Below are 14,840 nucleotides of genomic sequence, written 5' to 3'. Positions count from 1 at the left end.
ACAAAACAACAACAACAAAAACAGATATGGGACAATTATCAAAGCAATTCATTGAAGAAAGAATTCGGAATACCTAGATCATTCAACCACCTGCCCCTCTTCTGCTTATACTAAACAGAAGGCATCCTCAGCATTTAATTTTAGGACAAAACTCCTAGCATCGCTTTCTAAATGAAGTGAACAATTTATCTTCTGTATAGGAAAAGGGTGTGGGCATAGGTGTGGTGAGGGGGTGTCCTTGTTAATGAGGCTAGAAAGAAGCAAAACAGAAAAGCAAAAAAGAACTACTAATTTCAACTTTTGCTCTGGCAAGAACCTAGAGGTTGGTTCTGACACAGATAGGTCCCAGAATGGGCACTGAAGCCTGAAAAGCAGGGAGTGAACTCAAGTTATTTGCAACTGGATAGAAAGAGGAGCTCTCCCTTGCTCCCACTCCCACACAAGACAGGTTATTCTACTCAATTGCATTTTTGGAAATTTCCCCACTTCCATCAGGCACACTTCCCTCCCTCCCTATGGAGTTCCAACAGTGAACAACAGGCAAGATCTCTGAAATCAAAACTAAATTCAAGTCAATAAATTAAGATCAATTCTAGAATGAAAACTCATTGCAAATGAGTTGTCTTTTTTTCCTCTGCTGTATCCCCAAAACCTGTCACAGTGTAATAGCGCAGTAAATATTTGTTAAATGAATTGATAAAGACAAGTCAATAGAATTAATTTAAATGCCCAACACTAATGGAATTGCTTAAGTATAAATCCATACAGTTAAATATTACACATCCATTAAAAAGTGTACTTGTAGGCCATTTCTTGGACTCTGGGCAGGGGACAGCATCTGCAGGAGCTGGGCAGAGTGGCAGGGAAGAGCTGTCTGAAGAAATGCATTGGGATTCCTGTTCATTGGATTGTAGAGTTTATGTGGGTAATCTTGGTGGCAACGGTAACAAGACCAAATTGGAGTGAAATTTTGGCAATTATGGACCACTCCAAAGTATGTGGGTTGCTAGAAACCTGGCTCTGCTTTCATTGAATTTGAAGATCCCCGAGATGCAGCTGATGCTGTCCGAGGGCCAGATAATTGAACACTGTGTGGCTGCCAAGTAAGAATGGACCTGTTGAATGGTGAAAAGAGAAGTCGACATTGTGGCCCACCTCCCTCTTGGAATCACTGCCCTCGAGGTGATTATCCAAGAAGGAGTTCTCCACCTTGTAACAGATCTCCAAAATGGAGAACTTTCACCCACAGTCACAGCAGGTCCCTTTCTAGAGATAGAAGAGAGAGGGCACTGTCTTAGAGAGAAATCCCAAGCAATCCAATCTTTCTCTAGGTCTTGGAGCCGATCTAGGTCAACTGAAAGGAAATAGACCAGTTTGCAAGAGGAGTGGGGTACAGGAAATAACTTCATTTGACAAGACTATGTACAGACAATTCAAGTTTTGTTTGAGACTTCATAAGCTTGGTGCACATTTAAGATGTTTTAGCTGTTCACCTTTGTTTGTCTTGGAACATAAAGATGTAATTCTCTATTGTTTGAAATGGATCACATGAGGCATATAATATCAAGAATCATTACTTTACAATGTTCCCTTAAGCAAAATTGGTTTTGCTTTGAACTTTTGTCTTGTATAGACCGAGAATAAACCTCTTAATGCCTCCAAGCTAAAGTGTGATGTTTAGTATTATGGAAACTAAACTGGCAAAAATTGAACTTAAGACTTTCCATAGCTGGGCTATAATATTCAGCTGTAAGTTGAACAAGCAGCCTTCAAAATCTGCTGTGAATGAAAGCCAGCAGGTAAAAATTAGAGCTGCACCCTTAAACTAGATTAGAGGTTTAAAAAAATCCAACTAGTCTCAACACTGGACAGAGGTTGTCCAGTCAGTGCAGAATCTAAGAAGTTTCAAGAAAGTTATTTTACTTTTGATTTAGGTCATAAATTTCTTGTGATTGCTATATATGAATACATAGCTCTTTTTAACATTGTTCATTTGGAAACTTGAGACTTCAAGATATGGGTGTCCTGCCAGTTTAAGGGTACATTGTAGAGCTGAACTTTGAGTTACTGGGCAAAAGTTTTTTTTTTCACACTGTCATTTGTAATATGTTTTATGAGAATCCTTGGGATTACAGTTTTGGTTACAAATTGTTTTTAAAACGTTTTTGTAAAGTTAGTGATATGGAAAAATATTTGTTATTAATTTTTTTAGAAAGGAATTAACATTCATGAAGGAAATATACAACCTCTTGGTTGGTTTATGGACTTTCATTTTGTTCTCTGTGTTTCTGGTTACAAATTACTATGAGGAACTCATCCTTTAATTTATTTTTTTTTGAGGACACATCAAACCCAACCCAGATATGATTACCACCTAGCCTGATTTGAATGTGTGAATTAATAAACGCAGGATTGTACACAGTCAGTATAATGTAATGTGTATGCTTAAATTCTGGAGCCTAAATACTGACTCCATAACTTAATACTTGTGGGACCCAGGGTAAGTTACTGAGCCTCTATCATCTTTAATTTACTCATTTCTAAAACTGGAGTAAGATACTTCATTAAGGTTATTGTGAAGATTAAGCGAATTAATAACTTTTAAAGCTCTTACAACATTGGTGGTCAACATAGAGCTATGCAAGTGTTGGCTTTTATTATTGGATTCAAAACACTGTACTAGCTCTGGTGAGAATGAAGAATCAAAATCCATTGCAAGGTTGTGGAGAAAAGGGACCCCAAAGTACACTGCTGGTGAGAATGCAGACTGGTGTTTCCACACTATGGAAAATAGTGTGGAATTTCCTCTAAAAACTAAAAATGGAGCTGCCTTTTGACCCAGCAATTGCATTGCTGGGATTATACCCTAAGAACCTTGAAATACCAATCCAAAAGAACCTATGCATCCCAATGTTCATAACAGCACAATTTACAATAGCCAAGTGCTAGAAGCAACCTAAGTGCCCATCAATAAATCAGTGCGTCAAAAAAACTGTGGTACATTTACACAATGGAATACTATAGCAGAAAGAAAGAAGGAGCTCCTACTCTTCAAGACAGCATGGATGGAGCTGAAAAGCATTATGCTAAGTGAAATAAGCCAGGCAGTGAAAGACAAATGCCATATGACCTACAAGTGGAACCTAATCAACAAAACAAACAAGCAAGCAGAATACAACCAGAGACACTGAAATAAAGAACAGGCAATAACCAGCAGGGTGAGAGGAGGGGAAGGGAAAGGGTCATGGAGGAACTTGTATAAAGCACCTGTGGACAAAGCCAAAGGGGGTAGGATTGAGGGTAGGAGGTGGGAGTGGGTAGGGCAGGGGAGGTGGAGGAAACAACTGTACCTGAACAATTAAAAACAAAAAAATCAAAACCCAGTCCCTATCCTAGGAGAGAAAGGGAGACACACTCAAAAGCAACGTCTTAATCAACGCAGGGTGAACTCAGGTTAGAGCCACGTATAAGCCGCCAGCGGGCATTCAGGAGTGATGGATTCTGAACAGAATGCATCCAGAAGTTACAGGAGCCATAGCACTTCAGCTGAGGTCTAAGAATCAGTGGGACTTCAACAGGCAGCTAATAAGGGATACCCCAAAGGATCTGGGCAAAGACACTAAGACTGAAATTGAGTTGCTCAGTTCTCCAAGACAATGGAAAAGGCGCAAAGGATGGACAAATAATAGCAGACCCGAAAGTGCTCAACTGTAGAAGGGAAAGAACAAAGATGTTAAGAAACCCGATGAGCAGGACCCAATCACTGGCCACTGTCCTCCATGCGCCAACGTAGGTCACAGCCTGACTCCAGGCTGACACACGGCGAAACAGCGCCTCTCCCAGGCAGCGAACTATCTCAGGCAGGGGAACGAACCACCACGAGCAGGAGACCTGGCAGGAGAACTACAACTCCCGCGGAGGCCTGGAGTGCAGGCCCCCCCCCCCCGTCCGTATTTCCGCTTCCGCCGCCTGCCCTCGCGTGCCCTCTTCAATATCTTCCACCCAAGAGCCGGCCCGGCGTGTGACCGCGCGTGACCTCGCGTGACTGGCGCCCCCTAACCAACAAGCCCAGAAGCGGGACTCTGGGACCCATTGGTAGAAAGGCAAGTCAAAAAGGTGGAACTAAACTTGAAAATCTCTATAGTGATTGGAGTTGATAGGACAAGGACGCCCACAATACTGCCCAATCAGCGTCCAGGATGACCCGGAAACGGGGAATGGAAAGGGGGTGAAATGGTTAGTGGTCACATGCCGCGGGGTCTAGTGGGAGGAGCAGTTGCCCAGCGGCCGCCTGGCGTTTCCTGTTTCCGGTTCCCGGAGTGGAGCATTGCAAGGCGCCGAAAGGAACGCTGGCTGTGACACGAGCTCTGGGACCGGGGTCTGCGGCTGGCCCCTCGCTGGCCCTGTCTCCCAGCCCCAGACAGGTACTCACCCGGGGAGTCTGAACTTTGGCTACTGCCTTTGCCCGCGACACGTGAGTATGAGGGGCTGGAGAGCACTCACATCCCGGCGACTGTGACAGGGGCCGGATCGTTAAGTCTCTCTTATCCAGGGTTCTAGCCAAAAATCAAGCTAAGAAGCCCTAGAGCAGAATGGAGATATAGGCGTGAGAGTAGGAGCTACAGAATCCGAAGGGACTTGAAGAGAAAGGACCCCCGAGACCAAAGGGAACTTACATGTATTTGGAAGGTAGGGGAAGGAAGGTCCCCTGGTATAGAGTGCGTTTGATGTGTTACTGCATGCCTTAGGAGGAATTTTGACCTGTATCGTGGAGGGAGGTAAAGTAGCATCATTTGGAGAAGGTCTAAGCAGTTGGAAAGTTAGGAGATTAGAATTTCTAGAACCCTGGGAGAAGTTAAGGGGGATGAGTGTATGGCGTGGAGAAGAGCAGCCACTAGGGGGTTCTTGTCTTCCTCTTTGTAGGGAGCTGCTGCCCTTGGGACAGGGACCTACTCCTCTGAGGCATTTCGACACTGGGCCTTTTGGCTAATTAGGGATGCTCTTCTAAAAGTACAGGTTGCTGGAGAGAGGAAAGAAGGGCTGCTATACCAGAAACGGTCAGAGAGGAGACAGTGGAAATTCCATTGAAAAATGGAAAGTACTCATGGCTGCTCTTGAGAGGTGGGGAAGAGAGTGATAAAGAGACCTAGCGATGTAAACTGCTTCCCACTTCCTGGCATAATTATTGAGCATCCCCCTGAAGGAATTTTTTAGCATTATCAAATAGATCTGTCATACAATAATAAAATTGAAGGGTATTTCTCAAAGTCTACGGCCCTCCCCTGTATTTCCAAAGTACCTAGACAAACTCTTGCACCTTGAGAATCTAACTGTAGCACTTTAAAAAGGGACTACCCAGCCCTTGGATTTCATACTCTTCCTAATACATTATTGCACCCTTGTATTTATCAGAAAATTTCAAACTACTATCTTTATGCCATGAGTCATCCAAGTTACCCAATCATTTAGCCCATATTTAATACTTGTATAATGTAGGGGCAGGAACTTAACCTCTGTAAGCATGAGTTTCCTCATTTATAAAATGGGAGAAATTACATCTACTTTGCTGGGCTGTAACGGTTAAGGAACATATTCTAGATAAAGTATTCCGAGCACATGCCACTGAATCAGAAGCAGCTCAGCATATAGTCAAACCTCAAGCAAGAAAGAGAGAAGAATATTAATTGGTTCTCATCCTCTACTCTTTGAACCAATAAGCAAAATGAAAGCTAGTGCAGTTGAACCAGTGCTGACTGTAAGGTGTTTCACCTTTCATTTTTTCCCAGTTTTGGAGATTCTTTGTTCTAATTTGGCAAAAGAAGTCATCAACTGTTAACAGATAAGGGACTGACTTTGAGGCCAAAAAAACAAATTTGTGTTTGAATATCCCTATAGAAAAACTGGTCCTGGGAAGAAATATCTGGAAAGCCTACAATGTTGAAATTTTAAATTAGGTCCTTAGAGAATATAAGGAAAGTGTCACGTTAAATAGAGCTAATAAAAGGAATCTCTTCTCTTTAGTAACTCAGCTGGTCACATTGTGTGTTGAGCAACGAGTTAATTTAAGGAAGGTTGGAGTCTGAGGTCTGAGTTCTTTATTCCACCTCCTACTCAGTGAATTGTGTGAGGCGTCACTTCCCCTTCTTCGTCAAAAAGAAAGCAAAGCTTTGGCTGCCAACTCAGATACCACAAAAACTGATGTGAAAGGGAGTAGATATACATGTAGTGGTTAAGTACAGACGATGAGCTCTGTCACCGGGCTGACCTTGTTCACTCTAGTAGCTCTGTCTCAGTTTTCCCATCTGTAAAATAGGGGCAGTGATTGTATTTACTCAATAGGGTTGTTGTAGGATTAACAACAGTGCTTCAAACAGTGCCTGAAAGAAGATAGGCACTCGAGTGTTTTCTTTTGGTGTTTTAAATGTGTTTATGGGGGCCTCAGACTTTCTGGCTGACTATAAGTATTGTGTGGAAACAGCTTATTAATATTACTACAGTGAATTAATGTTTGGAGCACAGACGGTCGGGGAGACACCTTTCCAAGCATTGGTGGTTCTAATGGAGTGTGGGAAACAGCAGATCAAATTGTAAGTTAGAAAAACTGGAAAGAATTAAATCTTTGTATCAGAAAAATTAGCAATACTGTTATGAAAATAACAAGCAGCAGTTGCCTGAAGAGTCATTAATGATCCCAGAGTGAAGTCTTTGGGAAGGGTAACTCAGTGTGTCCTGGGTGTGAGGGTGGATTAGAGAAAAGAAAATGAGTTTGGGGACCAGGGCCCTGTGTTTTGTGACCTGGAGCAACACAAGCTGCAGGTCAGTTGGATTTACTAGATTGTAAAGTGACTTGATGACTGACCCCCAGGGGTTGTCAGCAGTTTGGAGTGTAGACAGACAACTGTACTTACTGGCAATCCAGAAACTCTTGAGACCTGTGGGGAGTTGTGGAGGACTTCTTTAAACCACTGGTTTTGACCTAGTGAATTTCCTTCTCCCTCTAATTTAAATGGGTGAGTGATTTTTCAGAGATGAGATATTAGACAATGGCAAGCTTTAGGTACTGTGGCTGTGTTTATCTCCCATCATCATTCTCCTGGTGAATATGAATGAAGACTGTAGGATCCTTCGGAATGTCAGATTAAGTCAGAGCCCAACGTGTTCGTCTCGTTTTTTTTTTTTATATTATATCTTTCTTAATAACTTCCAAATACATCCTGTCAGGTGTCAAATCTGAGTGCTGTCTCAGGGAGGGCCACCAGTTTAAGCAGTATCTATGAACTCCGGCCCCTGCACACACTTCTCAGCTGTTCATCTCCTGTGTTTATGGCAAGTTCAGGCAGAGCCCCCAGCCCTCTGGCCTCAGCTTCTTTTCTTTAAGTACGAGATCTGCAAAGTAAGAAAAACAAACACAAAGACTTGGTTGGTCCTTCCAGTAGTGTGTGCGTGTGTCAGAGATTAAACCATGCATGTCTAAGTACACATGGCTTTAACTAGTGAGATACCGCAATCTTACTTCTCACTGAAAAGTAAAGAGGCAAGGATATCTCCACTCAGGCTGTCATAATTAATTCTTCTTTATTCTTTCGCTTTTCTCACCCCCATGGTGTGTTCTGAAGGACTCAACTGTGAATTAGACTGAAGGTTGTATGTATGAGTTTCCTGACACAGGTGCTTTTGGGACAGATATTAAAATGTACTGTCCACTGCATATGCTGAAGAATCTTATACTTTCTGCATAATCAAAATACTATTTATTGGTAGTACCTACATATCCCTGCATCGATTGGTCCTTGTGACAGTTTCTGGGGGAAAAAAATGTGTTCTTTCTTCAAGTAGAGCTGAGGAGTTGGTAAACTGCTTTGGAAGTCGAGATAGTCTTTTTAAGCACACTTTGCAGAAATCACCAACAACCTGTAGACGCTAACTCTTCACCAAGCCCAGAGCCGTCCTCTTGTTGAATACACACACACACTGCGCCCCCAGACTGAGGGGGTCCAGGAGGGACAGCAGGTGAGCAGCGGTGTCAGGCGATAGAGTCAGCTAGGAAGAGGCTTTCAAAATAAGTGTGAAAGAAAAACCTAGAGACCTAAGAATCCAATTCAGAATATTAAGAGACAGGGGAAAAAAGAACTTGGATGAAAGCTAAAAGCTTGAAATAGGCAAATACAAGAAACAAAAACCAACTTCATAATGAAGAAAACTGGTCAGTGTAAAATAAGAGGTGATAGGTGGATGATAAAGAGGTTTTTTGTTGTGGGGTTTTGGGTTTGGTTTTTTTGTGTGTGTGTGGTTTTTTTTTTTTTAAGATTTTATGTATTTATTTTTAGAGAAGGGAAGAGAGGGAGGAAGGGAGAGAAACATCAATGTGTGGTTGCCTCTCATGTATCCCCTACTGGGGACCTGCCTGCCACCCAGGCATGTGCCCTGACTGGGAATCGAACCAGCGACTCTTTGCTTTGCAGGCCCGTGCTCGAACTACTGAGCCACACCAGCCAGGGGTAAAAAGGTTTATTTGTTTGTTTGTTTGTTTGTTTGTTTTTAGAGAGGGGAAGGGAGGGAAAGAAACATCACAGTGTGTGGTTGCCTCTCATGTACCCCATACTGGGGACCTGGCCCACAACCCAGGCATGTGCCCTGACTGGGAATAGAACCAGAGACCCTTCAGTCCACAGGCCAGCTCTCAATCCACTGAGCCACACCAGTCAGGGCAAAAGGTTTTTGTTTTTTGTGTTTGTTTTTTTTAACAACTTTTATTTATTACACATTCATATACTTTATCTCTTTCCCTTCTCTTCTGACCCTCCCTCCACCCCCAACACACACACTTTCTCCCAGAAGGATGTTCCCCTTCCACAGCTGCTGGAGGGCTGGACTGCTGTTCCTACTCCTGGTCATCACAGCAAGAGAATCCTGGCAGGCAGAAGAAAAAACCTGCGACCTGGTAGGAGAAAAGGGTAGAGAGTCAGAGAGAGAGTTGGCTGTACTGAAGAGGCTGGCACCACTGTTTAACAAAAGGTAAAAATGAGAAGAACCTTACAGGGCTAGAGAAGAATAACTTTTTTTTTACTCAGCCTCTCTAGACGACCTCTGGTACTCCCCCCACCCCCACAGACCCCTGATTTCATGACATTCTTGGCCCCCTGTATCACCCAGACTTCCAGAACCACTGGCCTCCACAGACTCTGACCCCACCCAGTATCTCTGGCCCTCCACAGACTGCGGACCCCCTAGGACTCCCGGCCCTGGGAGCCTTATGGAGGGAGATGGTTGTGGGTGATGCTTAGCAGAGAACAGCTTTTTTAGAAGAGTCTTTTGCAACTCTTACTGATTTTATTTTGATATTACCATTGAATATGGAAGGGATTCATGCATAATAACCTCCTCTCTCTTTAGCTGGAATAGCTGGTGCTATCATGCTTTCTTTATGATACAGAGCAAATTCTCAGTAAGTTTCTAGTAGCAATGTGCGGTTCTCTAATGCAGAAGAGGAGCTGTTGCTAAGACTGGATCCAAGGGACCAGCTTATAGGAATTTGAAAAGCATTAGATACTTTCATATGATAGGACTTTAGAAGTATCAGATAAGCATATTTAGGTCTATACATGCCATCAGAAGTGTCAAGAATCTTCAGGCATAGAAATATGAAGATGATCTTCAAGGAACAAGGGAGTATCCCATGAACACAGACCCTTATTTACAGGGTGCTAATAGCACTTGAGCATAGTCTAGAGCAGATATTTGAGGAATATCTAGCTGCTGGGTGGTGTATTTTAGTCATCATCAACAATTAGGATGGTCTGTTGGGGTCATGGATATCTCACGATTCAACAAATATTTACTATTACATTCAGCCGTGACACCATATAAATAAATTGAATGCACCTTTTTTAGAGTCGGAGGTTGGGGGTTAAGAGGAAGAAAGGTTGCTCTTCCTAAGACTGATAGCCACTAACTCTTCTCCTCCTTTCTCCTCCCTTCCTGACAGCTTCGAGAGCACTGTGGGCCAGGGCTCAGAAACGTATATGTACATATTCAGGGTGTGCCGGGAAGCTGGCAACCACTCCTCGGGGGCAGGCCTGGTGCAGATCAACAAGAGTAACGGGAAGGAGACAGTGGTGGGGAGAATCAATGAGACTCACATCTTCAATGGAAGTAAGACCCTCTCTGTTGACTAATTCACTGATCCCAAGTCATTCCCTTGGACAGTCCTCTACTCCTTTCCCAGTCTCTTCAGAATGTCATATGTGTAGTTCAACACACCTGAGACTATAAACCACAGGATACCTAGTTCCACAGCTCCTTTGGAGCCAAGGTTCAGGACATTTATGTTTTCGAAAGTTAGTGAAAAGCTTGTGCAGAAAAAGAAGAATGTAGCTGGAATTGTATGGCCTGGAGTCCTTTTAATACTTAAATGAGTTTTTCATGCTAGGCTTGAAACCATGACTATTTCTCATCATATTCATCAAACTTTGCCAGTTAAGTAGTGAGAGATTAAGTTTTGCAAACCAGTCTACAAAAATTTCTCTACCAAATTGTGATAATGATGGTGATAATGTTTCTCAGAAGTCATAATTCTGGAAAAGACTACACGAGCATCTGTAATCCAATTCCTGCCCTTAGGCAGATAAGTAAATTATACCCCCAGTGTTATTTGCTCCTATAAATAATACAATAAAAGTAACATAAAGAATTTGGGGCTACGGGTCAAAAGACTGGATTTTTGACCCATATTGTATTTCCTTTGTCCTATAATCTTAAAAAGTCATTACACCTTTTTACTTTGTTTTCACATATGCAAAATTGGAAGCAGAGTCCTTCCTTATTGCCCTCACATGACTGTTGAGTCAAATATTTTGCAAAAGAAATCTGAACACATTAAATACTAAAGAAAAAGAAATACCTCCCAATCTTAAAAATCATCCACTTTGAACTTATCTGTGGCTAATTTAAGTCTAGGCTTTTCCCTGCTACCTAATAATTATATGGAACCTCCTCTTTTGATGTTAGCAGGTGTTCAGCCAATGTGAACCTTTGTGAAGGTATGGCCCATAATTGGTAGTTTGGCGCTATCGGCTGCCTGCCTTTAATGTGGAAAATTAAGATTCTCATGAGTATTTGATACTTAATTGTCTAAGCAAGGGAACATAAAGCTGTGGTAAAAAGTTTTAGCTTGGCATTCCCAGTATACAGAATCATACTGATGAGGCCTATGTTAATTAAAACCAATTTGTCTGAACTTTCCAATTCCACTTTACCATCGTACCCATGTCTGCCTCTACTTCCCTCCCACCCCAGAATTCCATTTTCCCTTTCTTCCTCAGGTAATTGGATCATGCTGATCTATAAAGGGGGTGACGAGTATGACAACCACTGTGGCAGGGAACAGCGGCGTGCGGTGGTGATGATCTCCTGCAATCGGCACACCCTAGCGGTGAGGCGCCCTGGGGCCCGTGAGCCTGGAGAGGGCATGAAGGGACTGGCCTGGTGCTGGAGAGTCTTCCCAGAGGGCACAGAAAACCTTGGGAGGGATTAGGGGAAACTAAAAGTCTGTTTTTTCCTGTTTGACAGACACCCATCTTCCAATGCACATGGACAAATAGGTTATTGAACCAGGAAAAAAAACAAATGATTTTTGGGTTTTGTGGAGGGTTTTTTCTTTTTTTTTTAAATGCAGTCAAAAGAAAACATTTTAAATATGTGTTCTGTCCTTTCATCATCAGGACAATTTCAACCCTGTGTCTGAGGAGCGAGGCAAAGTCCAAGACTGTTTCTACCTCTTTGAGATGGACAGCAGCCTGGCCTGTTCCCCGGAGGTCTCGCACCTCAGTGTGGGTTCTGTCTTGCTGATCACGTGAGTCTTTTTCCCTTATTAGTCCAAGCCTTTTTTTTTTTTTAACTCATAAAATTCTTGGATGTACTTAGGTATAAATTGTGTGTGTGGAATAATTGGAGGGGGAAGAACTTTGTGTGAAAATCCTCATTAAACTCTTGACTATAAAAGTTTTGAAAAGTGAGATTCGTTATGTTCTCAATAAATATTCACATTTGAAGGTGCTTTTTACTCCTACTGGAGGGTTGGACAGTTTTTAATACTATCCTATTAGATCAGCAATTTTTAACTAGTGTGCTGTGACATACTGCCACAAGAATTTCTAAAACATGCAGTACCTGACTATATAGTCAGAGGCACTGACCAACCTCTTTTCCCTTAGATTGTCAAACTAAAAACATGACAACAGCCAATACAATAGCCATCTGCTGGGAATGAATCAAAATTAAGCCTATTTTTTGTGAGATGAACAGAAATATTTTTTGGTGTACTGCAGAAGTTTAGGAGTTAGTTTATATATGCCATGATATGAAAATGGTTGAAAATTGCTGCGTTAGATTCTTAGAACTTTTGGACAAACAGAATCATGTGTCTAATGGTGACTGTTGGCAGAAGTCAGTCTAACTTCTTTTCTGAGCACTTTGCTTTTTCTCAGACTGACAGTGTGCTAAATTGGCTTTTTAAGGGAGTTACCAGCTCCCGTTTTGTTTAGCATCACTACCCTTTTACCCCCAGCTTTACAGAACACAGCTTACAAAACAGCTGACAATAAGTGTAGAGACTGTCCGCAGTGTCTGAGTGTTACTGCTTCCTGGTTTTGAAGTGTAGCTCTCTCTCCGGCAGGTCTGCGTCACTGATTGCTGTGTATATCATCGGGGGGTTCCTGTACCAGCGACTGGTGGTGGGAGCCAAGGGGATAGAGCAGTTTCCCCACTTAGCCTTCTGGCAGGACGTCGGCAACCTGATAGCAGTAAGTGACAGGGCAGCTGGCTGGGCCTGCAGCCTGCATACAAGCTTGAGTGACCAACCACCCTGGTTTGCCCAGACTGAGAGGTTTCCTCAGACATAGGACTTGGATGCTAAAATCACAAAAGGCCCAGCAAAAAGCAAGACAGTTGGTTGCCCTCATGCTAGATATGATAGCATCTACATCAGCATCTTGCTAAGACTTGGCTGGAAGAACAGCGCTGTTGCTTAGATTCAGGAATCTAATGAGCTATTCAGAGGCCTATGTAGGAAGAAGGTGAGACTTAATGATTAGAATCTGTCTCCTAAAGTCAATTTAGGCTGATCTTTGGGCCTTTAGGGGTTTCTCTTCCTTATCTCTGGAGAAACTAGTTCTTGCCACATTGTTAGACCACATGTGTACTTTGCCATATTCTAAATTGGTTATTCCAAATTATCATTTATTCCCTTTGTTTCTTTCCCTGCAGGATGGTTGTGACTTTGTGTGCCGTTCTAAACCCCGAAATGTGCCTACTACATACCGTGGTGTGGGGGACGATCAGCTGGGGGAGGATTCAGAAGAAAGGGATGATCATTTACTACCAATGTGAATGCACTTTATATGCCCTGGCTTCTCCGGTCCCTAAACCAAAGCGTACTCAGCCAGATTTCTTAAGCAGCCTCTCTCCAGTCTCTCATCTCACCCTTAATGTTGCTCTTGCTCTCCAGTTTGCATCCTCTTCTCTCTAGTAAAAATGCCTCCCCATTGTTACCTATTTTTGGTTTTTCCTCTAGGGAGGTAGAGTTGTAGGTCAGAGATAAAATATAGTAAGGCCTGTGACAAAAGGCACTCTCCATATAGGAAGGTACAAGTGGGGTAGCTATGAGTGAAAGCATATGGCAGGCTAGCTGACCTTTTTAAACACATTTTCACTTTTTGAGACACTGGGATTCTTTAATTAAAAAAAAAGAAACATTATTTATGCAAGGTTTGATTGCTTTCATGCTTACTCTGTACCCTACAGTAGTCTCCACGAGAAGCTGCATGTAACTTCTTGCTGCTTCAAACTACTTTGCAGTGATTACTTGGTTGCAGTCCAAGTACTGCTATTTGGTCTGAGCCTGGAGATGATGTAGACCTGTTTCTCCCACCTCTGGGGTTAGGATGGGAAAAAAATGTGAAGTTTCCTAATTAGAGGATTGTAAGGTACCATCACATCGTTCGTTGGCATCGGAATACCTTTGCAGCTGGAATCAGGCCCTGGATTGTGGTCTTGCAGTTATCAGTCCACATGCAGCCACAACGCCTTATCCACAGTTCCGGTCTATCAGGAAGGGAAGCTGAAAGGGACTGCTGTGCTACGGGAGTTCAGGAAAGGAACGTCTGTTTACCTTGTCATGGGATCCCTCTGATGGCTTTCTTTCTCCCACTTGTAATACAAGTTGGCATAGCTTCTTTTACCAGTGTTTCTAAACATGTTGCACTTTCTTCACAGACATGTTATTTTTTTTTTCCAGTCCTCTGGAAAGGGAATGGAGGCAGAAGTGGGACATCTAGGGCTCTGCCATCCTCCACTCTGGGTGTGGGATTCCCCTCCATCTGCCCCTGCTTCTGCCTTAGGGAGATACCTTCTTGCCCACACTTCTGTGCAGAGGTTTTTAATGCTCTGATGCTTTCACCTTTCTGTGTAAGCCACATGCCCAGAAACGTGGCCCGATCGTTATTTAATAGTGAAGCTGTGCCACTGAAGAGGAACATGGCTCCACTGGACACATGAGGATGGAGTGGGTGGGGCCTTTTATAGCCTTAGAGAAAGTGAAATTTCATCCTTGGACTTTTCAATATTATTGGAATGATTTTTTTTCTTTCTAGGCAGGGAAAATAATGTTTCAAAAACATCCTTTTGTTACTTGTTTGCATCTCTTCCCTACTGGTGTTTTAAAAAAAAAAAAGGGAAAAGTATATCATTTTTTGTACAAAAAAAAACTTGAAAGATTAAAAAAAAAACAAACATGTTGGCCTAGTCATTTGTGTGAAAGAGGGCAGACACTGGTTTGGAGTAAG

At 42.7% G+C, this 14,840-nt stretch overlaps 1 protein-coding gene and 1 pseudogene across 5 annotated transcripts; both read left to right on the top strand.

The window, feature by feature from the left end:
- The first annotated feature begins 882 nt into the window (after positions 1 to 882).
- On the top strand, positions 883 to 1,368 carry LOC123819424 (annotated as a pseudogene).
- Positions 1,369 to 4,081: 2,713 nt separating this feature from the next.
- M6PR (mannose-6-phosphate receptor, cation dependent) lies at positions 4,082 to 14,789 on the top strand. 5 transcript variants are annotated; one of them, XM_045839680.1, is made up of 7 exons: positions 4,082 to 4,103; positions 8,839 to 9,015; positions 9,986 to 10,152; positions 11,322 to 11,431; positions 11,721 to 11,851; positions 12,674 to 12,800; positions 13,264 to 14,789. In XM_045839680.1, exons 2-7 carry the CDS (start codon positions 8,840 to 8,842, stop codon positions 13,384 to 13,386), a joined length of 834 nt encoding a protein of 277 aa, XP_045695636.1. In that variant the 5' UTR covers positions 4,082 to 4,103; position 8,839; the 3' UTR covers positions 13,387 to 14,789. The 5 variants fall into 5 exon arrangements, with proteins under 5 accessions (XP_045695636.1, XP_045695634.1, XP_045695635.1 ...); XM_045839678.1 differs by lacking the exon at positions 4,082 to 4,103 and adding an exon at positions 4,271 to 4,424 and having other exon boundaries at positions 8,836 to 9,015; XM_045839679.1 differs by lacking the exon at positions 4,082 to 4,103 and adding an exon at positions 4,274 to 4,424.
- Positions 14,790 to 14,840: the final 51 nt, after the last annotated feature.

Source organism: Phyllostomus hastatus, unplaced genomic scaffold (genome assembly GCF_019186645.2).
Source record: "Phyllostomus hastatus isolate PE091 unplaced genomic scaffold, TTU_PhHast_1.1 phas_contig_308, whole genome shotgun sequence".
NCBI classification, from domain to species: domain Eukaryota; kingdom Metazoa; phylum Chordata; class Mammalia; order Chiroptera; family Phyllostomidae; genus Phyllostomus; species Phyllostomus hastatus.
The sequence above is the reverse complement of the archived record's forward strand: the minus strand, read 5'-3'. Positions and strand labels throughout refer to the sequence as shown.